This window comes from Tiliqua scincoides, chromosome 6, assembly GCF_035046505.1.
Source record: "Tiliqua scincoides isolate rTilSci1 chromosome 6, rTilSci1.hap2, whole genome shotgun sequence".
NCBI classification, from domain to species: domain Eukaryota; kingdom Metazoa; phylum Chordata; class Lepidosauria; order Squamata; family Scincidae; genus Tiliqua; species Tiliqua scincoides.
Genome location: NC_089826.1, coordinates 61,359,183 through 61,385,528, shown reverse-complemented (window position 1 = coordinate 61,385,528; position 26,346 = coordinate 61,359,183). Strand labels below are relative to the sequence as shown.

General features: G+C 44.0%; 2 protein-coding genes across 2 annotated transcripts in view; both read left to right on the top strand.

The window, feature by feature from the left end:
- MTNR1A (melatonin receptor 1A) overlaps positions 1–15,906 on the top strand; it is a 90,932-nt gene extending 75,026 nt beyond the window's left edge. Inside the window, exon 2 of the mRNA XM_066631985.1 lies at positions 15,029–15,906. Coding sequence (XP_066488082.1) covers positions 15,029–15,897 — 869 coding nt within the window. The 3' untranslated portion in view covers positions 15,898–15,906. The remainder of the gene's footprint in view (positions 1–15,028) is intronic.
- A 706-nt stretch (positions 15,907–16,612) lies between these two features.
- On the top strand, positions 16,613–17,768 carry LOC136656066 (melatonin receptor type 1A-like). Its single transcript, XM_066632904.1, has 2 exons — positions 16,613–16,678; positions 17,052–17,768. Exons 1-2 carry the CDS (start codon positions 16,613–16,615, stop codon positions 17,757–17,759), a joined length of 774 nt encoding a protein of 257 aa, XP_066489001.1. The 3' UTR covers positions 17,760–17,768.
- Positions 17,769–26,346: the final 8,578 nt, after the last annotated feature.

Sequence of the window (26,346 nt, the reverse complement as noted above, 5' to 3'; positions counted from 1 at the left end):
ATAGAATGCTTTGGTTTACCAGAGAAATGGGAACAACAAAGCAGGCTGGGAGACAGCTAGAATGCAAGTGTCATAAAACTCAGTTCAAACACGATTGAAAACAGGTATGAAATCAAGACCACTCTGTGGTGGTGATGATGGCAAAGAAATCTTACATCATCACCATTGCATCCTCACGTTATCATCCAACAGGGCTTTTCTGAGTTGTGCAAGACCTACTCTGGTATAAGACAATGCTAGATTCTCCATGTTCCTTACAGACACCAGATCATCCATAGCATTATTCTAGTGACTTGGCCCAATATGTAGCTCAGGCAATTTTCTCCGTGCCACTGTAGAACTTTTAATGCCTTCTAAGGACGCACTTGAATGGCAAGTTGTGCAGTTTTAAGTGACCTCCATATGACGGCAGTAACACTTCCTTGTAAAAGATGTTACTGCTTGGCACACAGAGACACATGTACATGAACCATGAGAACCTTTTCCTGATCCAGAAGCCCACCCTTCCCACTGCTGGGTCTGTTACAGATTTGATTCTGGAATTAAAGTTCATTCTCCTTTCTGTATCTCTCTCCAAAAGGGCTCTTATTGTCCCTATATAGTTATAAAGACGTTTAAATATGAAATATGCTTGCAGCCCTAAGGCAATTACTGGGGAGGAATCAAACAAAGTTTGTGGAACTGAAGAAAAATACAAGTACCGTGGAGATTAGCTGTCCATAAATCTTCTCCCTGCTGCCATTATATCATATTCCAGAAAGAAATGCATGTATTAAATAAGACACGATACCACATTTTTATTATGTGCCCTCAGGTTACCATCAGCCTTTTTGAAATAACTGTCACAATAATGCACCTCCTGGAGGTGAAACTCTAGGTGAAACATTCATTGTGAGTCTACCTCTATCCAGTACTTTTTCCGCTTTCCGTCTTATGACCTGTGTTGTTTCAAAAGATTGAGACCTGCTGCTCCCAAGGGGAAAACCGTCAGCAATCTATTCCATGCTTTGGTTCTCTGCTGTGTATTGCATAAGATAGGGCACAAAAGACTCAAAGGATGCCACAAAAGGAGTCCAGAAACAGAGCAACAAAACATAATTCCAACATTTGAAATAATAATATATTCCTCAGAAGGCTAAAAGGGGATTTTAAATGACATTTTGAAACCATGATTCTGGAGTGCATTTTTCTGGTTTATGAGTCTCTATGTCAGTGGTTCCCAATCTTCAGAAGACCATGGACCACTGAGGCAAAACCAGAATCATCATGGACCATATCCAACTGGGTGTGCAGTTTTGAATGTGATTGGTGCATAGCTGCAGCCCAGAGAGAGTGGGGCCAGCCTATGGGGTGACACGATGCCAAAGAGGCGTTATGTGTTTTTATTTCGTTATCACCTCTTCCAGCAGGAAAAGTTTTCTTCCACTTCCACTTCTGCACGTCATTACAGAGAGAATTTGATTGTCTTGAGAATTCAGCCCTGGCTGGCCTGTCCTTAACTCATACAAAAAGTTGATTATTCCATTTTTTATTTGTGCATTCGCTATATTTTTAGCTCTCTAAGTGGAGAATTTCCTTGTTGCTTTTCTGCTTTGTTAGATCTTCTTAAATAATAAAGCAGGTCTGTAAACTCTAGATGTGTAGCTAAAAATGGATGGTGAACTTACAACTAAGGTTCAGGAGTACTAAGTTCTTAGTGAATATTTAAAAAGGAAACTATCTTTAGCCATCTATATATAGCCTTTCCATTTGTTTAAAGGCACTACTCTTGTCCTGTCTACTGAGCTCTTGTCCTGTCTACTACTCTACTCTTCTCCTGTCTGTATTTATTTTGTTAGACATCCTTGCTGATCCTGTTTAGCTGCTTTATGCTGGGGCAGTGTAAATCACAGTCAGTGCTGCCTTGAAAGCAAAATTAAGTGGCTAATTAATGGGTCATCACCAGCCTCATTATAAGGAACTGGCAGCTGGCTTCCATGGCCCATAAGATGTGATGAAGGCTGACTAAAACCCTGGACCTCCCCACCCCACCCCCATCTGGTTCTCTTGAGTGGAGACAAGGCATTGCCCAAGACCACCTGAGGCAGAGTGCTAAATGCTTTCACTCTCACCTGAAGATGCACCTGCATCCCCTCCCACTCTCCTGTGCTCTATCTCCCCATTCTTCTGTCCTCCATACTTCCTCTTTTTGTTCTATCCTACACTCTTCCTCCATATTTCTTTTTTTCCTCAGTCCTGCCTTCCTTTTCCAAGCTAGGGAGTAGGAAGATGAGCAGACAGAGGTGAATGCCTCCTGCCAGTCTGCTGCCTAAGGCAACTTTTTCAATTGGCCTCATGGATGGTCCAACCCTGGTGGAGACTTGCAACTACTTTTTCAGATTCCATTTATCAGTAACACTTATTGCCTTGTTTTGTTGTTGAGAGAGGACTATAGTCAGTGGCAAATCACCTGCTTTGTATTCAGATGTTAGCAGGTTCAATCACTGGTATATCCATGTAGTTCAGGAAAAAGACCCCTGTCTGAAACCCTGGAAAGCCCCTACCAGTCAGTGTGAATAATCTGATTTAGGACGAATGGCCTCACTCACTATATGATGATTGTCTAGGACCTGACGGCCTGGGCTTACTTATCAATGCTGTGATGAGTCAACTTTATGAATACTGTCTGAGGAAGATGAAAAGTTGAGGTGTGATGATCACTGCAATAACAGAACTATAATATCTTGAGCAGTAGGGTTTGTCTGAATTTCTTGCATTGTAGCTTCATAGATAAGACTGCAGAGCTTGTGTATTACCTACCATTCCATTCTCCCCAGAGGTTTAGACAGGAGTCTTTCCCAGTCCATCTGGAAAGGTCAGGGATTGTATCTGAGACTTTCTGCATGCACACTATTTGCTCTGTCACTGAGCTACAACCTTTCACTGTAGAGAACAGCTAAGGCTGCAATCCTAACCACACTTTCCTGAGAGTAAGCCCCATTGAACAAAATAGGACTTATTCTGAGAAGACCTAGCTTGGATTGTGCCCTAACAGCTCAATTCTAACCACCTTTCCAGTGCCAATGCAGCTGTGCCAATGGGGAAGGCACTGCATCCTTACCTTGGGGTTGCACTGTGGATGCATTGACACTAGAAAATTGGTTAGGACTGGGCTGTAAGAGAGTATCCCCTTCCAGTATTCAGAGTGTTATAGACAACACAAGAGCACTGCGACACAAGAGACTGTGAATCTTCAACAGGGACATTCTTTTACTATTTCCTGAAAAACAATAATAGTAACCTGGTTCCATTCATAAATCTTTAAAATTGCTTAGAAATTCCACATTTTGACCAGACAGCTCATGATGACTTTTTCACTTTTCTGTTTGCATAAGTTATGTGATAAAATAATAGTCCAAAGAATGAGTTTTCATAAACCAGCTATAAAAGGTTATAGGACCATGAAGGGTGGTTGAATGGTCAACAATTATCTGCATTGATGTGATATACTACTGAATTTAAAAAATCAAACATATACTGAAAATCCCATAAGGCAGTGTGAAAGAAAAGCTATTGAAAAAGGAAAAAGGTGCATTTATGAGTCTGATGTGAATTTTCTGATGTGAATTTACTTAGCATTGCAAACTGGTGTAGTGTAGTGGTTAAGGGATGGAGCTGCCAGTCAGGACTTCCTTGTTTTGAATCTCACCTCTGTCATGAATGGGCAACCCAATTCTACCTAAGTTCCCTGTGCCAATACAGCGGCACCAGAGTGGTTTGCACTGTATCCTGTGGGGGAAGCTAACAGGCAGAAAGTCTATTTGGGGTAAGAGGACATTTGGCCCTGGGGAAGCACCAGCCTGCACAATGGGTCTACTCAGTCTTGCACGAGCTAAATTGCTGGCGCAAGTCCAAGCTGATCCATATTGGCAGATCAGGTCCAAGAAGGTGAAAAGAATAGAGCATGCACTGGCACTAACAATCCTACCCCATCCTGGACCTGATCCACCCACCCTGTCTCATCACCATCCTCCTCCCACCCCATTATGCCCCTCTCTGCCCTCTCTTGATAAGCCCTTGGCGCAGGACTTACTCGCTCTGGTGGGTGCCGCTCTTTAAACTGTCACCAGTGGGAAGGCCCAAGCCTAAATGGTGCCTAAATGGTGCACTGTCACAACGGGCTTTATGGCACATTTGCGACAGTGCGTGCTGGCAGAGTACTCGCGCTTCCGTCATAACCCTAGTTTAGGATTGTGCCCTTAGATTGTTGCCTTAGGAAAGCCACTACCTCTCAGTCCCATTTTTCTCCATCTTCAAAATGGGGATGGGACAACAGCTTACTTTGATACATGGAAGCTGTTATAAGAATAACAACTATGTAGTATACAAGTGAAGTGCTTTGGAACTTTGAAGTTGCTACACCACTGCTAGATTTTGCTCTAGAAGCACACGTCTACGTTAGAAATGACTGCATGCATTGTTGTTTTTCTTCCACTGTTGGCACAAATGAAAGTATATCTCATTTAACATTATTTATTTTCAAAAATTGCATTTAAACACATGAACATACACGTTACAGCCTAGTTGCCTTTCAGCAGAAATGCTCGTATTTAGCTGCATCATAATGACTGCAGTTAGTATTCCAGAACAGATAATTATGTTATTATTCATTTTCAAAACTAGGTCACCGGTAAGTGCCAGGAGAAATGGATGCTATAGAACAAGGGTTCTCAAACTGGAGAGTTGCAATCCACCAGCCAGGGAGGCCCTGTCTCTGCCCTCTTAATGGCTGGGACAGGGGATGGTGGTGATGTGATCCGCAGGATCATGCTGCCTCCAGGGACAAAGGGGCTTTTTCTTTTTACTTACCTTCGCCAGTGACGGCCTGCGGTGGGGAGGGGGGGAGAGGAGGGTTTGGGGAGCACAACAGAGTCCTCCCCATGCCTCAGAATGTCTAAAAATAGCAATCGTGACTCTCTTCTGGGTTGCAATTGTGAAACAGGAAATAGGTCGCGTTCACTATTTTTAGACAGTCTGAGGCGTGGGGCAGGGCTTCTGAGAGGAATTTTATCAGGGGGTACAATGTTTCTTTTGGGCCCCTTTGCAAAGGGAGAGGGATGAAAGGGAGAGTGGTGATGGTCAAGCAGAATAGGAGCAGGGAGGGATGAAGGCAGGGTGAGGGAAGGGTAGAGATAGCTGGAAAAGTTTTAGGAGCCCAGGTCTACCCACCCATGTGGCATCAGTAGTGTCCCCAGCATCCCATATGGGCAACAGTCTGAGTAGATAGGAATATGTTAGTTCCCAGGAAATTTCTTGGCCCCCTCCTTTGGCTTCTGGGCCCCCTTTAGACCCTGGGCCCGGGTACACATTACCCCCTTTACCCCCCTATCCTAGGCCCTGGTGTGGGGAGCCCTGCAGAGGGATTTGCAGGATTCTCTGCATGCCCTGGAGGCTGGCACTGGTGGAGGTGAGTAAAAAAAATCCGCTTTGTTCCCAGCGGCAGCAGGATCCTGGGGGTCGCATCGCCACCATCTCCCTGCCCCTACAATCACCTAGAGGCAGCTCAAACTCTACATGACAGTTTGAGAACTGCAGTTTTAGAATATACAGCTTTTTGTCATGCCATTATTTGTCACAGCTATCACTTCTGGCTGCTTGATATAGACATAGGACTGCTTTCTCACAGAAATTTCCTAGATCGGTTACTGTGGGCTGCAATACATACCGTCACTGAGAAAAGGAACTGTGAAATGAGAAGCATCAGCTCTGGCATTTACACTGGGGAATCCATGGCAGGTTACAGACACTAGACACACATGGGATAGGGTCAAAGCAGCTGCCCCCTCCTGCCTTTGCAAGTCCTTCCAGAACTAGCCATGCTATTTGAGCCGCACCATGGCCTCTGCCTCCCCAACTGTGGTTTTTTACTTGCCAGCCTGCAACAGCCTGAACACTCTCCTGATGAGGTGTGGAGAGATTGGGAGGTGGAGAGCCACATTCTTTCCAGAGTTTATGAGGGCAGCACAACCCTCAGGGTAGTGCTAAACCAAATGATAGCATCACTGAGGCAGATCTGCTGTCATGCCTTGGATGGCTGATGGGGCAGCAACCACAACCACAGTTCAATATCCACTTCACATCCAAATAATTGTCCATACCGGAGTTTGGCAGGATCCCAGATCATGCATAGTCAGTTAGCATGTAGGATTGTAGAGCGAGTCAGTCCATTGGTCTGATACTAGTCTTCTGGACTATGACTGGCAGCAGTCATGGTTTTAGACCAGAATCTTTCATTGTGCTATTTGGAGGTGCAAGGACTTCAGCATGAAACTTGTTGCATTCAATGCATATGCTCTTGGACATATAGTTCTTGGACGTATGTAGGTTTAAATATATTCACTGTTGAATGTATGCAGGGTCGGTGGGTACAATCCCAAATCCTTGTCTTTTCAATGCATTCCCATACATGCATGTTGCATGAACAGAGTAACTATGGGCGCAATCCTAACCCCTTATGTCAGTGCTTTCCAGCACTGCAGCTCTGGAAATGGGCAATGCAGCTCTGAGGCAAGGGAACAAACATTCCCTTACTTTGAGGAGGCCTCCGTGAGTGACACCCAACGGCAGGATGCAGCACACGCCCCATTGGAACCGCTATGCTAGTGCTGGAAAACACTAACATAAGGGGTTAGGATTGCACTCTATATCTGTTTTATTCCCTTATTTTCTCCCCGTGAGTGAGGAAGTGGAGAGAGGGAGAGGAGAAATTTTCAATGAACAAGTGGAAGAAAGTAATGGATTAGGCATCTCCCCCCACACACATAAACACACTGCTTTACCTGCCCTGACCATAACCTTAAGCCTGCTACAAAAAATAAAAAAAGGTCACACAAAACCATTAGGGGGGAGAAAAAAATCACACAACTTCATCTAGTTGGAGCCTTAGTGAGAGCAAACAAATTGAAAGCTCTGAAATTCCTTCCACATATCTAAAATGAATAGCTGAGATAATCAAAGGAAGGCAATAATCTCCTCATTCGGGCTATCATACTAGATGGGGTGTACACAGTATGCAGTACTTTGGCTATCAGTCAGACGACGATTAACTTGTGGCACTTGTCAGTGATTATGACAGAAATGTAATGAGAAGGAATGCATTGCCAGCAGTTACTGGGCACTGGAAGCTTTCAGAAGACATTGAGGAATTCAGAATGCATACCCTGCAGATGCCTAATCTTGTCTGATCTTAGAAGCTAAGCAGGGTCAGGCCTGGTTAGTACTTGGATGGGAGACTGCCTGGGAATACCGGGTGCTGTAGGTTTATACCATAATCTTTTGAGACTGAAGGTTTCCAACCATACCTCATAGTTTCTTCCAAACCTAATTATCTGGACCTCATTCAAATGTACCATAATTTTTTTCCTAAGGGAAAAAGTGGCAGATTACCAAATTGTGACAGCTTTTAATATGCTTATAGAAAAATGAGCAAACATTGTATGGTTTTACTTATGCTAAAATTTAACTGTGCACTACTCATGCTTATAAAGTTTACATGATCAGATAGCTTGAGAAGAAAGACTTTCTCATATTCACTCCTACCTGTAAATTAAATGCTACACAGGGCCCAATCCTGAACTCTCAGCGCCAGCTCTCTGCCAGCGCTGAGTGCTGAAAATGTGCTGTAGGCATGCCTGCAACACTCAGAGCCAGGTCAGTGCTGGCGCTGGTTCAGGGCCAGTTCATGCTGAGCCAGCACCAGCTGAAGGCCCAGCGCATGCCACCCGAAGCAAGGGATGAGCTCTGGGTGGTGGAGAGGTATGTAGGGGTGGGGGGGGGGAGGCGTTCTTGGGTGGGGGAAGGTGGGAGGAGGAAGCGCGGCAGGAGGGAGGCAGAGCTCAGGCAGATCCAGAACCCCACCTCCTGGTCCGACACAGGGTCTCTCAACTCTCAACTGACTATCCACTGACTACCATTGTTAAAATAATATACACAATAGCTTGTTAAAAGTACAGGTCTGTAACATTTCCCCAAATGCAGTCACATACCATGGTAGCATCAAGTCTGATATATTGAAAATAAAATACTGAAATGAATGGGGACCCACCTGAAATTGGCTCACGACCCACCTAGTGGGTCCCGACCCACAGTTTGAGAAACACTGATGTATAAAATATTCTGTACTGGACCCACACATCTAGCCTCTGCTGGAATGGACCCATTCAATCCTTTCCTCAAAAGCAGCTCCCTCGGTCTCACTTCTAGTTTGATGACCAGCCTTCTGCATTGTGGGCACTGATCTTCATCTGGCAGTGAAGAACGCTTGTTTCTGGAGCTGTCTGGTCTCCAGTCCTTTTGGGTCACTTCCTGCCCAACCGGCAAGGCTCTATTCTAGGTCCTGCATGCAGTCACTTGACTGAGTCAAGCCACTAACGTGACAGCTGCTGCCACTGAGTGGAAATCTCTTGGCTGAGCTACTAAAATAGAACCTTGTGAAAACTGCTAAATAATGTAACGGAAAAGACCTATTTTTAAAGTGGAAGAGATGGTTCAGCACACGTGTTTTATGCCGACATGTACACTCTGGGCTTGGAGCCATTCACATCCTCTTGCAAGGCCACCTGCAGTACCAGATTTAATTTGTTAATCAGAAGTAAATCCCATGGGCCCCTGCCATGTAATTAAAATTTCATATGCACATGTATTCTTTTTATACAAGCCAGGTTTATATATAGAACCTGGATTCTAAAATAGACATTTCACATCTGAGAGAGATATCAACTGTACAATGTGTACTCCTGTACAATGTGTACTCCAGGAGTACTTGGGAGTTTATACAATATTTCTGCTGCTTTTCTACTGTTGTGGACCATTTTTGAACTTACAGACCATTGTCCTGCTACGGATCTAGTTGCACCTAGTTGAGCCAGAATGGGACGTGCATACTGAAGTGAATGCAATTGCTGATGGCCATCCTGATTGCATTACTTTCAATTGGATTGGATCAATTCAAGTGGCATCGCTAGAGGGGGTGCAGGGGGTGTGGGCTGCACCAGGTGACACACACAGGGGGGTGACACTACTTGCCAAAATTTTTAAATCTTGGTATTTTTTTGAATAATACCGTTGTGTTATATTGTCAATCGAGGCATGTTTTCATGCAGAATGCAATGAAACAAACAGCGTTGAAATATATTCTATCAAAAGTTATAGCCAAAAAACCAGTGAGATGAGGCAATGGTACATCACCATGCCCACCACCCAGGGCATTGCCCCAACCACTGCATGGGAGCAGATTCATCATATTGGTGATGCTCTGGCCTCCCACACCAAGTGAGCAAACCCTGATGACTCCATTGATTGGATGCACCACTAAATGAGCATTCCCATCCACATTGTGGTGCAAATGGCCATCCAGGAAGGTGGAACCCTCTTATTCCTGTAGCACCACCCCAGTATTGACAGGACTACAGTCAAAATTACCTGCCATAAAGAAGCTGGAGGTTTTTAGGTACTTATGAATACCCCAGATGCAGAAGTTTAAAGCTTTAAAACAAAAAAAGTCCACAAGAGGGACAAATACCCACCAAAACATTTTGCTTCTGAGCAGTCAAATGTTAGAGAGAGAAAGCCAAGATTGCTAGAGATGCATCACTTTGTAACCCGCTGGGGTGGACATAATGAGGGGAAAGAACTTACTGTTTCAACATGAATCCCAGCAAAAATTTCAACTGTAGTTTAAGGAGCATTGTTTGAAAGAGGAGCAGGAGCAGAGATTGGAACCTGTGAGAAAAGAGAGAACAAATGGATTTGGAAAGGTTTGTGACTGTTTGGTCATGCCCTGCAGACAGGGCGGTTTTGCACTGTGCTGCATGGGTGAAAGCCTGGGTGAGAAGGAGAGCAAGAAAGAGGAAGGAGGATACTCAAGGAGAAGGAGACAGACAAGGGACAGTCTGGAGTGGGTTAGCAATCCTGGGAGAGAGGGAAGGTTTGGATCAGCCAGGAAGAAGGAACAGAGCTGGATGGAAATAGAAATTCCTAAGCAACAAGAGAAGGAAAGAGACAGACCAGTGCAGAAGAAGAAAGGAGAGAAGGAAAAAAGGAGGAGGACAGGAGGTGGATAAGAGGGTGCAGGGAAGGTTCCCTATGCCTAGGGAATAAGCAGTGGTGTCACTAGGATTCGCATCACCTGGCATGGGAGGCCTGCGCATCACCCCATGCAGTGGGCGGGGCAACGCCCCAGGTGGAGGGTGTGGTGATGTACCATAACCCTGCCCCCACTGGTTTTTTGGCTGTACCTTTTGTTAGAACAGAGATTTTTCAATGTGGTTTGTTTCATTGCATTCTGCATGAAATTACGCATTGACTGATATATAACATGATGGTATTATTCCTCCAAATTCTGATTTTAGTGATTTTGAAACCTTGTAGAGTCTCACACACACAAACACACACCTGTGTCAACTTACTAACAGGTTATTGCAGCAGTTCTCAAACTTTTAGCACTGGGACCCACTTTTTAGAATGACAATCTGTCCAGGACCCATTGGAAGTGATGTCATGGCCAGAAGTGACATCACCAAGCAAATTAATGTAAATAATTATAAATAATTAAATTAAAATAAAAAAAATAATTAAATAACGGGGAGCCAATCCTGTTCCACCAAGTGAATCTACTCTGAAGTAAGTCCCATAGTGGTCAATGGGGTTTACTCTCAGGAAAGTGCGGGTAGGATTGCAGCCTGTGAGCCCAAGCCTATGCATATCTACTCAGAAGTAAGTCCCACAGTGGTCAATGCAGCTTACTCTGTAGTCTGCCTCCAATAACAACCCCCCCAAAAGAATCAGTGAGATTTCCAGCCCTCCCCAGTGCCCAGTTTAAAGTTCTTCTATTTCAGGCATATCCATCTAAAGACCCACCTGGCTTTGCAAGTACAAAATAGAAAACTTTCCCCTTACCAGTTCAAGCCTCTTTTTTTGTCCTTTTTAGTGGGGTGGGGGGAAGAGGCTGCCTTCTGGAGCATTTCTTGCACTCCAGCTCCATCAGATTGGGATCAGGACCATTCTGGTGTCCTCACATTCCCCTTTGCCTGGCCTGACCACCAGCCAAGGCACGTCTGCCTACTCACGAGTAAATGCAACTGTGAGGCTACTTCGCTTTCCATAGGGCTCAACAGACTCACAGCTGGGGGGACCACCTTCTCAGGTGTTTTGGGGGGCTGAATTCATTGGATCAGGACCAGTCAGACATCCTTGGAGTCCTCTCAGCCTGCCCTTTCCAAAGGACTAAGGCAAGTTCACCTACTCATGAGTAAACACAGCCATGTGGCTTCCTTTCCGGCTCAATAGACTTGCAGCTGGGAGGGATGGGGCCTCCTTCTCAGGTGTTTTTTTTGGGCTGCATTCATTGGATCAGGACCATTCTGGTGCCATTGGATTCCTCTCAGCCTGCCCTTTCTGAAGGACTATGGGAAGTATGCCTACTCGCGAGTAAACACACAATACGGCTCACTTTCATTTTCCATAGGGATCCAGTTTTTTTGGCCATAACTTTTTAAGGAAAGAAGCTATTTCTATTCCATTTTTTGCATTGCATTCCCCTAGGAATTCTGCATCTAACAGTGTATGGCATGACAGGGTAGCTCCTAAAGCCACGATTTTAGCACATCATCCCCCCAGGGCGCGTCACATCACACACACACCCCGGCGCATCACCAGCAACTGCAAACTCATCCAGGGCAATAGCACCTCATGTTTAGCTCTCACTCCCTTCCCATTCTTCTCTCTTCCCCTTGTTTGGTCACACAGTTTACTGGGAAAATACCTTGGTAGCTTGAATCCACTGTCACAGGCCCAGGAGATCAGGTTAGCCAGAGGGGCTCTCTGGGCAGATCCCTCCCCACCCAGAATATTAAACTTCAGGGGTCTGTATTAAAATCACCATCACAATAGTGCCTGCAGAGCAAGGAGAGCTGACAATCCACTGATTCTTTTCTCAAAACAAGGCAGGCTGAGAATTATTTGCAAAAAATTTATTAAAATGCTAATACAATAAAAGAAATAAAATCTAGTGAACAAGGAACAATGAGAATGGAATTTGGCAAAGCAAAGGGTTACTGCAATGGTTCCCAAACTTACCCAGGTCACAGCGCCCCTGCAGCCTCTTCTTGCCGGCTTAGCCAGGTGTTGCCATCTTGGATGTCGCAAAATCTAATGAGATCCAAGAAGGAAGCATCTAAATCTCATGAACTTTTGCAAGATCCAAGATGGCGGTGCCTAGGATAATGTGTAGGAGACATCCTGCAGTACCCCTGTGAGTGCACCATGATTCTCAAACTCAGGGAGAGTTTGAGCTGTAGCAAGTGTGAGTGGGGCAGGGGGAAGGGAGCGATGCGATCCACTGGATCACGCCACTATGGAGGGGAGTAGGGGCTTGCTGTCATTTATCAGAGCTTGCAGCGGACTCCCGTGGGTGCGGGGAGCCCCTGTGCCAACCGCTTCAGGGTTCCCCATGCTGCAGAGACCCTCAAAATCACAACCACTTCCAGTTTTACGTTCGCAAACCAGAAGTGGTCGCAATCACAATTTTCACTGACTCTGCAGCATGGGGAGCCCTGTGAAGGCTGGCGTGGGGGTTTCCTGCGCCCCTGGGAGGCTATTGCAGGCTCTGGTAAGTGGCAAAAAGCCCTGCAGCCCTCCAAAGTGGCATGATTCAAAAGATTGCATTGCTGCCTTACCCCCTCCCCACCCCTTAAGAGGGCAGAGGCCAGGGCTCTCAGGTTGGGGCATTGTGATGCCCCAGTTTGAGAACAATTGCCCTACCTAAGGTGTTGTAATGAACACTTTGGAAACCCCTGGGTTACTTAATTTTTTAACCTGCAATAATAATTCTCACCAGTAGATGGTGATGAAGTGCTGCAGAATCTCATGCATGCATTGTTCTTAAAGCTCTTGCCACTAAGTTCAAATGAGCTTGGCACAAAGGAGGTCTGCAAAATGGAAGGCTAATTTAGACAATTCTAAAATAAAACAAAACCTAACAGTGCTACCTACACAACCTGATTAACTGATTATACGTGGATGATGAGGCCACCAGCTTGTTCTGCTTACAGTCTCAGTGAGTGGGCTAGTATCTAGAGCTGTAGTTGACTAGAGAAGGAACTTATGGTTACTTGGGAGTTGGAAGGATGTCAGCCTGCCCTCTGATTGTAGGACTACTAGCCCCTTGAAACTTGACCTCTACCTCCACTCTGCTTGGAGACCAGCTAGCAGTAACTTGAGACATTATTGAATTTAAACAGAAAGAGCCATATAATTTATTTATTTATTTATTCGATTTATATTCCACCTTTCTCCCGGCTAACAATCAGGTTAAAAACACAAAACAGATAAACATTAAAAATACAAAACAGTTAAAAACAACAAAATAAAATACATGGATAAAATACACAGCACGCAGTAAAAGACAAATTCACAAAAAAATCCCTTATGGTACCTCGAAGGCTTTCCTGAATAAAAAAGTCTTCAGGCCCCACCGGAACGCTAATAATGAGGAAGCTGCTCTCAATTCAAAGGGAAGGGAATTCCACAGTGTAGGTGCCACCACCGAAAAGGCCCCGTTTCTGGCTGCCATTCCCTTCATCATTCTCAATGACGGCACAACCAACCAAGTTGGTTGGTGAACTGAAGCAAACAAAGTTTTAACTGAAGCAAACAAAGATTGTTGGAAGACTCTGCTAGCAATAGGAAAGGGGGAGAAAGGAAAAGGACCTAAGACCATGAGACATACACAGAATTCCACAGAGAACAGGCAAAAGTACACTTATAAAATATAACTACTTCATAACACTCCTTTACTGAGAATGTTTGTAATTTAATTTTGGAATGTAGTAATATGATTTATTGTGAAGAGCGACTAGGTTGGAAATTAAACAATCTTTGAAGTTACTGTTTCCAAAATACTTGCATGTAATATTAGGATGACCCAAGTAAATGAGGTGATAAAACAGCAAGTTTTTAATGCTCTCCTGTGTAAAACAAAGCACCATCTCTACAAGGAGAAAAACTAACATGGAGGGGGAAGATGGGAATGCTAACCTCTATGGCAGTAGTTCCAAACTTTCTAGCACTAGAACCCACTTTTTAAAACGACACTATCAGGACCCACCTAGGTTTACCAGACTTTTTAAAAGGAGATGTAGAAATTTATTTATTTAATTATTTATAATAACCAGAAAAAAAAGACCAACACTATATTTACACATGCTTGCAAACTGCAGGAGCTCAGCTCCTTGCAGGGCAGTTAGCAACTATCTTGCAAACTGCAGGAGCTCTTTGCAGGGTAATTAGTAGCTACAGTATCTGCTTTTTCAATGGCCTCAGGGCTTGAGGCAATTAGTTATCTGATCTTTCCATCACTCTTTGGCGATCCACCAAAATCAGGCGGCAACCCACCAATGGATCCTGATCCACAGTTTGGTAACCCAACTGCTCTATGGTGTCCTAGTTTTCTACTCACAAAGATTCACTGAAAACTGGTGCCTGCACAAGCACTGCCTCAGGTAGCAAATGCATGTGGAGCTAAAGGAAAGGAAGGAAAGAGTGGCAGAAGCCTACTCTCTTCACTTCCTCTTTCACTCTCCAAGCTCTGCCATGGGGAACGGAGCACTGCAGTAGGAGGAAGAGGGGTGGTTGGTAGCCAAGGTAGGTTGGTAGCCAAGGTTGGATCCCTCACTGGGTAGTAGATCTGGCAGTGGGCATAACCAGGGCATCTCCTCACACCTAAACCAACCTTCTCAAAGCTGCCAGCTTTTCAGTGGATAGACCTGAAAAAATATTTCTTGTAGGCTGTAGTGAGACAGCCCACTCTGTCAGTTTAAGATTCTACCACCTCATTCTGGTTCATGATAAGACACAGGATTATTCTGGTCCTGTGAGAAAGCTGTTTGAAAGTTGCATTATGTTGGGAGTTCAGCTAGAATGTGACTTCAGTTCCAAACAAAACAGTAACAGTCTGTTGTTAACTTACAACTCTGTGTATTTTTTTTTTCAGGGAACGTCTTTGTTGTCAGCCTAGCTATTGCTGATCTGGTGGTGGCAATCTATCCATACCCTCTGGTCCTGACATCTGTCTTTCACAATGGATGGAACCTAGGATACGTCCACTGTCAAATCAGCGGCTTTCTGATGGGCCTCAGTGTTATCGGATCCATCTTCAACATTACTGGAATTGCTATCAACCGATATTGCTACATTTGCCACAGCCTCAAGTATGACAAGCTATACAGCGACAAGAATGCTTTGTGCTATGTCATTCTTATCTGGGTCTTAACATTTGTTGCCATAGTGCCCAATCTTTTTGTGGGATCCCTTCAGTATGATGCCAGGATCTACTCATGTACCTTTTCACAGTCAGTGAGCTCTGCATACACAATAGCAGTTGTGTTTTTCCACTTCATGCTTCCTATAGCCATCGTGACGTTTTGTTACTTGAGGATATGGATTTTGGTCATTCAGGTACGGAGGAGAGTTAAACCTGACAATAAACCCAAACTAAAGCCACACGACTTTAGGAACTTCATCACAATGTTTGTGGTCTTTGTACTCTTTGCTGTCTGCTGGGCTCCTTTGAATTTTATAGGCCTTGCGGTGGCTGTCAACCCAGAAACAGTAACGCCCAGGATTCCAGAATGGTTGTTTGTTTCTAGTTACTATATGGCATACTTCAACAGCTGCCTTAATGCAATCATTTATGGACTTCTGAACCAGAACTTCAGACGAGAATACAAACGAATTATTGTGACAATCTGTACAGCAAAAGTTTTCTTCCAGGACAGCTCTAATGATGCAGTCGACAGGATGAAAAGCAAACCCTCACCACTGATCACAAACAACAATTTAGTGAAGGTCGACTCGGTGTGAAAATCGAAACACTGTTACTGTTGATTTGCAGACATTCTGGTGGACAACACTCAAATGTGAAATCTGCATTGTTTTCCCTATACTTCGAACTCTGCATTGAGACACTGAGGGCCCAATCCTATCCAACTTTCCAACACTGATGCCGTCATGCCAATGGGACAGGCACTGCATTCTAATTTTAGGGGTGGCATTCCCAGAGGCCTCCTCAAGGTAAGGGAATTGTTCCCTTATCTCAGGGTTGCACTGGAGCTGGAAAGTTGGATAGGATTGGGCCCTGATCCTCTAATGTACAAATGCACTCAGATGAGGTTCTATGTATGGTATTTTTGAGCCAAAGTATTTTTTTTTAAAGAACCTATTGCACTACATGATGTTGTTGCACAGGGCAGACATGATATGTTAAGCACTTTTAAGACCCACTGATGCCACAGGAGTAGTTGCACATGTGGTTAAATATCTCCCATTGAAATCAGTGGGTCTTAAATATTTTCCTTTGGTTAGCACAAGCCCAGTAATTCATTGAAACAACTACAAATTTAGGTCATTATAGAATCACAGAACAAATAGTTGTAACTCTTCTGTTTTGTTTAGAAACTCAGTGGAGATGAGTCATATTCAGTGGAATAGAGTCATATTTTATGCTTTATGAAAGTACCACACTCATCTTCTTGAACTGTAACTTACAGCCCAATCCTATCCCCTTCCACAGTGTATCATGCCAGTGTGCCATGGAAGGTCACGCTGCTTGCTACAGTGGGGGAGATCAAGAGGCCTGCAAGAGGTAAGGGAAAATATGTTTCCTACTACATAAGCTCCTTGATGACCTTTGGGTCTCCTTGGCCTTATGCCAGTTATATCTGGTGTTGAGGACAGCCAGGGGCAGGGTGGACTGAAAAATGGAAGACAGGAACCAGTGCATGTGACTGTTGCTGGATCCACCTTCTCCCTCCCTGCCTGCAGTTCCTCCAAATTACCTCCCTGCCCTGCAGCCAACATACCTCCTCCAGCAATGTCTGGGCACTCCAATGGCATTCATGGTTGCCAGTTATTTGCACTGGCAGTCCTGTTGCACTCATCATTGCTGCATCTGTGACACAATGGAGGGGGCCTTCTGCTGCTGGAACGCTTGTTCTAGCAGCACAAGGTGCACATAGGATTGGGCCATTGATGACACAAAGCAGGGTTATGGTAGCATCTTCAACATTCGCATCTTCGACAAGCTATACAGCGACAAGAATGCTTTGTGCTATGTCATTCTTATCTGGGTCTTAACATTTGTTGCCATAGTGCCCAATCTTTTTGTGGGATCCCTTCAGTATGATGCCAGGATCTACTCATGTACCTTTTCACAGTCAGTGAGCTCTGCATACACAATAGCAGTTGTGTTTTTCCACTTCATGCTTCCTATAGCCATCGTGACGTTTTGTTACTTGAGGATATGGATTTTGGTCATTCAGGTACGGAGGAGAGTTAAACCTGACAATAAACCCAAACTAAAGCCACACGACTTTAGGAACTTCATCACAATGTTTGTGGTCTTTGTACTCTTTGCTGTCTGCTGGGCTCCTTTGAATTTTATAGGCCTTGCGGTGGCTGTCAACCCAGAAACAGTAACGCCCAGGATTCCAGAATGGTTGTTTGTTTCTAGTTACTATATGGCATACTTCAACAGCTGCCTTAATGCAATCATTTATGGACTTCTGAACCAGAACTTCAGACGAGAATACAAACGAATTATTGTGACAATCTGTACAGCAAAAGTTTTCTTCCAGGACAGCTCTAATGATGCAGTCGACAGGATGAAAAGCAAACCCTCACCACTGATCACAAACAACAATTTAGTGAAGGTCGACTCGGTGTGAAAATCGAAACACTGTTACTGTTGATTTGCAGACATTCTGGTGGACAACACTCAAATGTGAAATCTGCATTGTTTTCCCTATACTTCGAACTCTGCATTGAGACACTGAGGGCCCAATCCTATCCAACTTTCCAACACTGATGCCGTCATGCCAATGGGACAGGCACTGCATTCTAATTTTAGGGGTGGCATTCCCAGAGGCCTCCTCAAGGTAAGGGAATTGTTCCCTTATCTCAGGGTTGCACTGGAGCTGGAAAGTTGGATAGGATTGGGCCCTGATCCTCTAATGTACAAATGCACTCAGATGAGGTTCTATGTATGGTATTTTTGAGCCAAAGTATTTTTTTTTAAAGAACCTATTGCACTACATGATGTTGTTGCACAGGGCAGACATGATATGTTAAGCACTTTTAAGACCCACTGATGCCACAGGAGTAGTTGCACATGTGGTTAAATATCTCCCATTGAAATCAGTGGGTCTTAAATATTTTCCTTTGGTTAGCACAAGCCCAGTAATTCATTGAAACAACTACAAATTTAGGTCATTATAGAATCACAGAACAAATAGTTGTAACTCTTCTGTTTTGTTTAGAAACTCAGTGGAGATGAGTCATATTCAGTGGAATAGAGTCATATTTTATGCTTTATGAAAGTACCACACTCATCTTCTTGAACTGTAACTTACAGCCCAATCCTATCCCCTTCCACAGTGTATCATGCCAGTGTGCCATGGAAGGTCACGCTGCTTGCTACAGTGGGGGAGATCAAGAGGCCTGCAAGAGGTAAGGGAAAATATGTTTCCTACTACATAAGCTCCTTGATGACCTTTGGGTCTCCTTGGCCTTATGCCAGTTATATCTGGTGTTGAGGACAGCCAGGGGCAGGGTGGACTGAAAAATGGAAGACAGGAACCAGTGCATGTGACTGTTGCTGGATCCACCTTCTCCCTCCCTGCCTGCAGTTCCTCCAAATTACCTCCCTGCCCTGCAGCCAACATACCTCCTCCAGCAATGTCTGGGCACTCCAATGGCATTCATGGTTGCCAGTTATTTGCACTGGCAGTCCTGTTGCACTCATCATTGCTGCATCTGTGACACAATGGAGGGGGCCTTCTGCTGCTGGAACGCTTGTTCTAGCAGCACAAGGTGCACATAGGATTGGGCCATTGATGACACAAAGCAGGGTTATGGTAGCATAACTTTCCATTTTAAGTAGCTCTTGCTAAATTAAAATAGGGACAATTCATATATGAATAAGAAAATTTTCTAAATACATGCATCTAGTAATAATAATATATTTTTTTAAAACCACCATACCAAGGAATGAGGCAAAACCAAAGTGGTGCTGGTCAATCAAAGCATATGCATTAGTAAACCACCAGCTAATAAGCTATCAAGAAGAGTTTTGAATTATAGGGAAATCCTAAACATTATCATTATCTGGAAAAGAGGAAAGGGGGAAAGAAACCTCCATAGTTGCATATGTGTGAGGAAATGGTATGATGCACACTGAAATCACCAAGGATAAAAAAATCTGCACATTCCATGCTGATAAGAAATTGTGACCACTGAGTCTCTTTTTGAATAACAGAACTGGAGCTCTCAGGGGCATCTGTTCAGGGGCATCTGTCCCCATGGGATGCTATGGCTACTGCCTGTTAAACTGAACTTTGTGACATATTGAGATCAGAGAAATAAACACAAAAATTTCATTGCTACCTACCTGCGATAAATGGTGAGTGGACAACAGGTAGACAACAATAACAGGCTTGGATGTATATTACAGAAGGTGGCACTACCTATTAAAGAAAAACAAGGGTCAGTAATTCACAGTTATGTCTCACAGATTCAGGCCTTGCCCAAATTGCTTGGGTTTTGTATGTTTGGGGATTTTTTTTTAAACTGATAGATTTAGAAGCTATACAAAGCAAATTGATTATTTCTACTTAATTGCTGTTTGGTAATAGAGAGGCACTTGGAGGAATGATCTATTCCTTGGATGAATGATCTATATTCCTTACAAATTGTAATCCCTTCTATTTAGGAATATGCCAGCATTTTGAACTGATAACTTTGGGTTGTATCAAAAGAAAATTATGACTGGGCAACGCTGAAATAAATGGGATGAGTTAGCTTGGCTAACAAGCCCCATAAATTTGAGTGGAACACAGAGCCCAATCCGATCCCCTACCATCTTCTATCATGCAGCTGTGCCAACAGAAATAGTGCTGCCTGCAATGGTGGTGGTGGGGAATCAGATGGTCTGGAAGAGGTCAGTGAAAATATTTTTTTTTCTTGTTCCTCTCTAGCAGGGGTCTCCAAACCCCAGCCTGGGACCCAGATGCGGCCTGCAGCAAGCCTCTTTCTGGCCCACAGCCAGCCTCTTGTCCCCTGAAAGCCTCTGGGCCACTCAACTGAACATGACCAGCACTGTGCTCTGATTGTGTCTGGAGGGTATTCTGAGGGCCAGAGAGGTTGAATGAATGAGCCCATTCATTCATTTATTATTAATTAACATTATTAACAGTATTTATATACCGCTTTTCAACTAAAAGTTCACAAAGCGGTTTACAGAGAAAAATCAAATAACTAAATGGCTCCCTGTCCCAAAAGGGCTCACAATCTAAAAAGATGCAAAAAGAACACCAGCAGACAGCCACTAGACAGACAATGCTGGGGTGAGGTGGGCCAGATACTCTCCCCCTGCTAAAAAAAGGAGCACCCACTTGAAAAAGTGCCTTACCCAATTAGCAGGCACTTTTTCAAGTGGGTTCAATTTATTCACTCATTGAAAGTGGGTTTCAATTTATTCACTCATCTAAGTTCCATCTCCAATTTATTTATTTAAATTTTATATTTAAATTTTTTTTTTTCCAGCCCTCAACACCACAGCAGATATTTGATCAAAAAGTTTGGAGCCCTCTGATCAAAAAGTTTGGAGACCCCTGCTCTATAGGCTGCCTGGCAATCAATAGGCCTCCTCGGACCTAAGCCAGCACTTTGCTAGTGTCAGTCTAAGGATTGGAAGGGGGTGTGTTGGGTTGGGAAAATGGGAATAGCATCCTGATGTGTACTGCCACCACTAGGATGCACCCCCTCCTGCACTCAAAATGCCTCCTGCTTCATGCCCTGATCCTCCCCCTCCCACCATTGAGCCATCTGCTCTGTTACCTTACCTGTTCCAATATGGCATCTAGTGCTGCTGGTGTGCATGTGGGTCCTCTGGCCATTTGTGCTGGTGACCCTGAAGTGGCACGTGACCAGTAGGACTGGGCCATTAACTGTGACTAACTTTCTTTGGATACAACCCATTACATTCCAAATCTTCCCCAGATCTTGACTTTCTAAACATCCAACATCCTGTTTCTCAAATGGAGTCAATGTTGACCTGTATTAGTTCAGAACATCTTGGGGGGGGGGGGGGAATCTGACTTGGGTTATTGTAAGTTAAAATTGTACAGTCTAGCTTAACAGGTTTATCAAATCACTTATACATAACGCCAGATTTGTTTTCCAACACTTTAGGCACAATGCCTTTGGAGATGCTCAATAGACATCATACTCTATAGACTTCTTTCAGTTCTAAGCCTACAGTTGAAAAATCTCTTCTTTTCTGAGGCATAATATAACTGTACAATTTAGGGTAGCTCATGAAGTAAACAGAATACATGCATATATACTTGAAACCCCGACTTATGTTGGGTAGGGTTTTGGGTTTTTTTAATCTGAAAAACAAAAGCCTTTTAGCTTACTTTAAGTACAACAAACTTGCTGTATCTGAACAAGCTGCTCAATTAATTTCCCAAAACTTTTGACTCACGTTTGCTCATACACAAACTGTCTTTGCCAATCAAACTACTGTGTAAATAACCAGTGCTCTTCTATTGTGACATCATATGGTATGAATGACAAAATAAATTCTGTACCACAGCTTCCTTCACTGTGATTTCATCCTCAGAGGATGCTTAGTTGTACATTGGCATTGCTTTGTCTGTAGTGATATCAGAATAAAAAGGGTGGCCAATCTATCAAATTTTAATTCTATGAGAGACACTATTGAAATTCTTACCAAAATCTTGCCTTATTCAAACAATATTATTAGGACTATTAAGAAAGTACTGTTTTATGGTACATCCAAGAAAGTTGCATAAATGTAGTTTCAAGAGCTTGATCTTCAGTTTTGCTTTGTTTTTTAAGATGTTTTTCATTTCCCCTGTACAAACTGCAAAATCAAACTAGAAAATGACCATGCCTTGAAATCATTGCTCCAACGAGAATATAGTATATCAATCAGTGTGGGTTATCTAAGGAGCTAAAGTATTTAATTCATAAATGCTAAAGTATATTTTTATTATTTTGAAAATATCATTTGCTATATGCAATTTAAACAAAATTGTAAATTATGCCAAAGGTCTATATTTTGGTGAAAAGGTCAGTTGTTAAAATGGATAGCATTTTTCAGATCTGGTATTTTAAACTATTTGTATTGAATATAAACTCACAGGAAATATGCATGTTGGTGATGTTAACAAGCTGCTAAATATAGCAATAATTTTAAAGATCTATTATATCTGTTTTTGTTAGTTCTTTGTTTAATTTGCATGAAAATTAATGCATATAACCAACAGAATGGAATCTTTAGAAAATTGTTTGTTTTATTTATTAAAAAAGAGCCAAGAAAGCTTACAACAACCAGATTATATTTAAAAAAATAAAATAAAAACACTGTAAGACCAAAAGCTGCACAACCGACTAAGCCCAATCCTGATCAGTGCGCGCCGGCTTACTGCCAGAGTGCACTGTCGCAAACATGCCATAAGGCACTTTTGCAAGCCTTACCACCAGGCCAGCTATGGCTGGTGCTGGGCTAGTGCCGGGTGGGCACCCAGTCTGTGCCGCTCGGTGGTCGCATGAACCACCGAGCTGCAGCACAGAAAGAGGGGGAGGGGGCGGGAAGGAGGTGTGACGGGGAGAGGGCAGTCGGGAGGCGTGCCGGGGAAGGCAGCAGGGAGGGAGGGAGGCGGGTCCAGTGAAACCACCAGATCCTGTTCGTTCGTGTGGGGCTCAGCGCCCTACACAAACGTCTTTACCCCCATTGCAGGGCTACTTCCCTTACCTGAGAGAAGGGGACGGAAGTCCAAAAGCCTGCAGTAGCCCGTGATGTGCAGGATCCAGCAGCAGCCGTTTTCTGTGCCGCCGAAGCTGCTTGTCACGGAGCTCAGGATTGGGCTGTAAGGCTGCCTAATTTAAAAAAAAAACACACAATTACAAAACATGGGGGGAGGGGCCAGACTCATAGTAGACCAATACAGGGCTGAGGACCCAAGTACATCTTGAGGAAGTGTTGAAAGAGTAGCAAGAAGTGTGCCAGTCTCATCTCACAGAATAGGAAGTTCCACAGAGTGGGGGTTACCACCAAGAAAGTCCTCTCATGACTCACCACCAGCCAGATCTCTGTTGGTGGCAGAACCCACAAGAAAGCCTCCCTAAAAGATCTTATTGGGTGTGGTGAAAGACACTTCATCAGACACATCAGACACTTTGGACCTAATCCATTAATGGCTTTAAAGGTTACCATCAGCACCTTCATCAACCAACGCAATCAGAGCAATAAAAACATGATTATAAGAACATCAGAACAGCCCTGCTGGATCAGGCTCAGGGCCCAGGTGCCTCAGGGAGCATACAAGACCTGTATCCTTGTGCCCTCCCTTGTGTCAAATTATCTTGTGCAGGACAGATCTCTTAAAGCTTCATTTCAGTGGAAGTTCGTGGAGGGTCTTTAAGGATAGCCCCATGTAAAGTGTCTTGTAATAATCTAATTGAGAGTTAACTAAGACATGGGCCACTGTGGCTAGGTCTGTTTGAGACAGGAATGGGTACAGCTCACATAGCAGCCAAAGCTGGGTAGAAGCACTCCTGGCCACAGCTGTACCTGGACATTCAGGTGCAAGGCCAGACCCAACAGTTATCCCAATCTATGAACACAAAACTTCAAAGGGAGTGTGATCCTATTACTCTATCATTATCAGCTATGTATGCCAGCTCTCAATTTACAGGGGCAAGCTAACAACTGAAGTTAAAATATAAGAAACAGCTAATGATGGCCATTCTCTTAAGGGATCTGCTAGAATCATACAAAATAATAATGCATTCCCTTAATATGATCCCTCATATGATCATTAAGAACAATTCAAGAAATGAATTATGAAAAATCAATATGAATGAGAAATAATAGCATATATAAGTGGTGGTTGAAATAGCTAACTTTGCAAACAAGACGGCCTACCTGAGTGGACAAACACACTCTCAAGACAAACACTAAGTGCACTGATTCATTTACAAGTCTGTTTGGACTTCAAGAACTGACACCAACTTTTATTTTAGAGGGTCTATTTTATTGTCAGTGGCATGCAGTATCAAAGGTACAGTTGGACTATCACTGTCATATTCCAGATCTCCCTTAGAACCATTTTTTCAATATCAGTGCTGTCTTCTCATCCTCTGGCACTGAGGATATATTTTTGTTAGAGGACCAGCAATTTTACTTTTGATTTCTTTAAGAACTCTTGGGTGGATGCCATCTGGATTCACAAATTTGTTAATTTTTGCTATGTTAATATGTTCTCTAGAACCCTATTGCTTGTCATAGCTATTTGACTCTGGGCACAGCTCAGAGCTGGTGTTGGGCCAGCACAAGTCACTTGTGCCGGCCCTGGGAATGTAAAAAACGTGCCACAAGGCACTTTTGCACCTCCTGTAGTGTCAGCTGGGCTGCTGCAAGGACATGAACTGGCCCACGGGGGTGAATCCAGCCCACGCGACACAGGCAGGTAGGTTTGCACTGGTCTTGTGGGGATTCGGTGAGAATGGGTGATGGGCGGGTCTATGGGTGGACTGGGGCTGGACAGGGGGTGGAGCCAGGGTCCGGCACTTAGGCTGGATCTTAACCCCACTCCCAAGTGACCCAGTATAGCGCCAGCTGCTTGGATCTGTGCCACCTCTTTAGAAGGGGCAAATCCGAGTAGCCCCATTGAGGTTGCTGACCAGTTACCCAGGGCAAGGGGAATTAATTCCCCTTACCCTGTGTTGAGCTACAGCCAGCCCCAACACTGCTCTGAATACAGTGTAAGCCAGTTGGCCTTCCTGTTCCAGCACAGGTTAGTATTGAGCTTCAGACTTCCTCCCTGACAAGGTCATTTCAGACATGGGGATCTGCCCCATGTCTTCTGCAGCAAAGACACTTGCAAACAATCCATTCAATGTCTCTGCATCCTATTTATCCCTTGTTTACCTAATAGTCCTTCCTGGCAAACTTCCAGCTTTAGATGAATTTGAAAGCATCTTTATTGTTCACCTTGACATCTGCAGTCATTAGATAAACCAACCACAAAACCATCCACAATGTAACAGGATGCAAACATTCTAATCTCCACGGATGCTGTACACAGTACAGGACACATAAGGTGCATTCCTCCAAGCCTCACCACTGCTCAATCCAGCAAGGTTACAGAATTTCTCAGCAGCAACACGCTGCAGTTGGAAACAGATCTTTGTACGACAGGAAACACTGGGAAGCGAGCATTCTCAACCTCTCTGGGAAGAGATCTTCCCTGATACAGTGTTTGTCACTGCAGACAAACACTAACTGTGGTGAGTGCGGACAGGGATTTAAAGCATGCCAGAAGCAGAAGAAGAGAGCTTGCTGGCACACTCATGGACATGCTGTAACCATATCTCCATGGTTACAGCACTTCTGAATAGGACATCTCTCTTTCAAGCATTGCAAGGGAAAGATCAGTACAATTTGATTTTTCAACATTAAGGCAGCTACTATCCCTTTTCACTCCTTTGTCCTCTATGGATACAACAAATGTACGAAAGGAAAAGCAACAGGGTACCTGCTGTCGTGGCCTCCAAACCCAAACTCCAGCCATACGGCTGTGCACCCCAGAGGTTGGCCAAGGGTATACACACATTTGGGAGCTCACCTGGTCAGGCCCACCCCTGAACTGTCAGTACAAATGACAGCAGTAGCACCTAATGCACCATCAGTGGTCAGGCGAGAAATTCCATGGGGGCCCATTGTAGCATTTAGCCCCAGAGCCTCCAGCAACTTGCCACAAGCACTGGCTGTACATGTGTAGCCTCTCCATGCAATTGGCAACCTGATTTTGCAGGGTTCCAGATGGGCTGAAGAGCAGGCTTTCCTTTAAGATGTTGTGCCAAGTGCACAGCAATGGGCAAGGTTGTTCTTCCTCCTCTATAAGTTTGCTGTATGACAGGAAATGTATGAAGAGGGCTACTATGATTACAGCAGTTGTTTTAACTTGATGATCTGAGTCCTTACTCAGCTGACATTTGCCCATATACACTTGCCACCCATTTCCTCCTTTCCAACTCTTGTGTCCCATTCACATCTTCTATCTTCTTCCTTTTTCCCAATTTGTATAAAAAAAAAACCAGAAGCCTAGGTATCAAACAATTCTAACAGGAACACGATTAACAGTGCAATCCAGACTTACCCCTGAGTTGGCACAAATCCCTTGTGCTGGTTTCTAAGTGTCATGAGCATGCTATAAAACATGC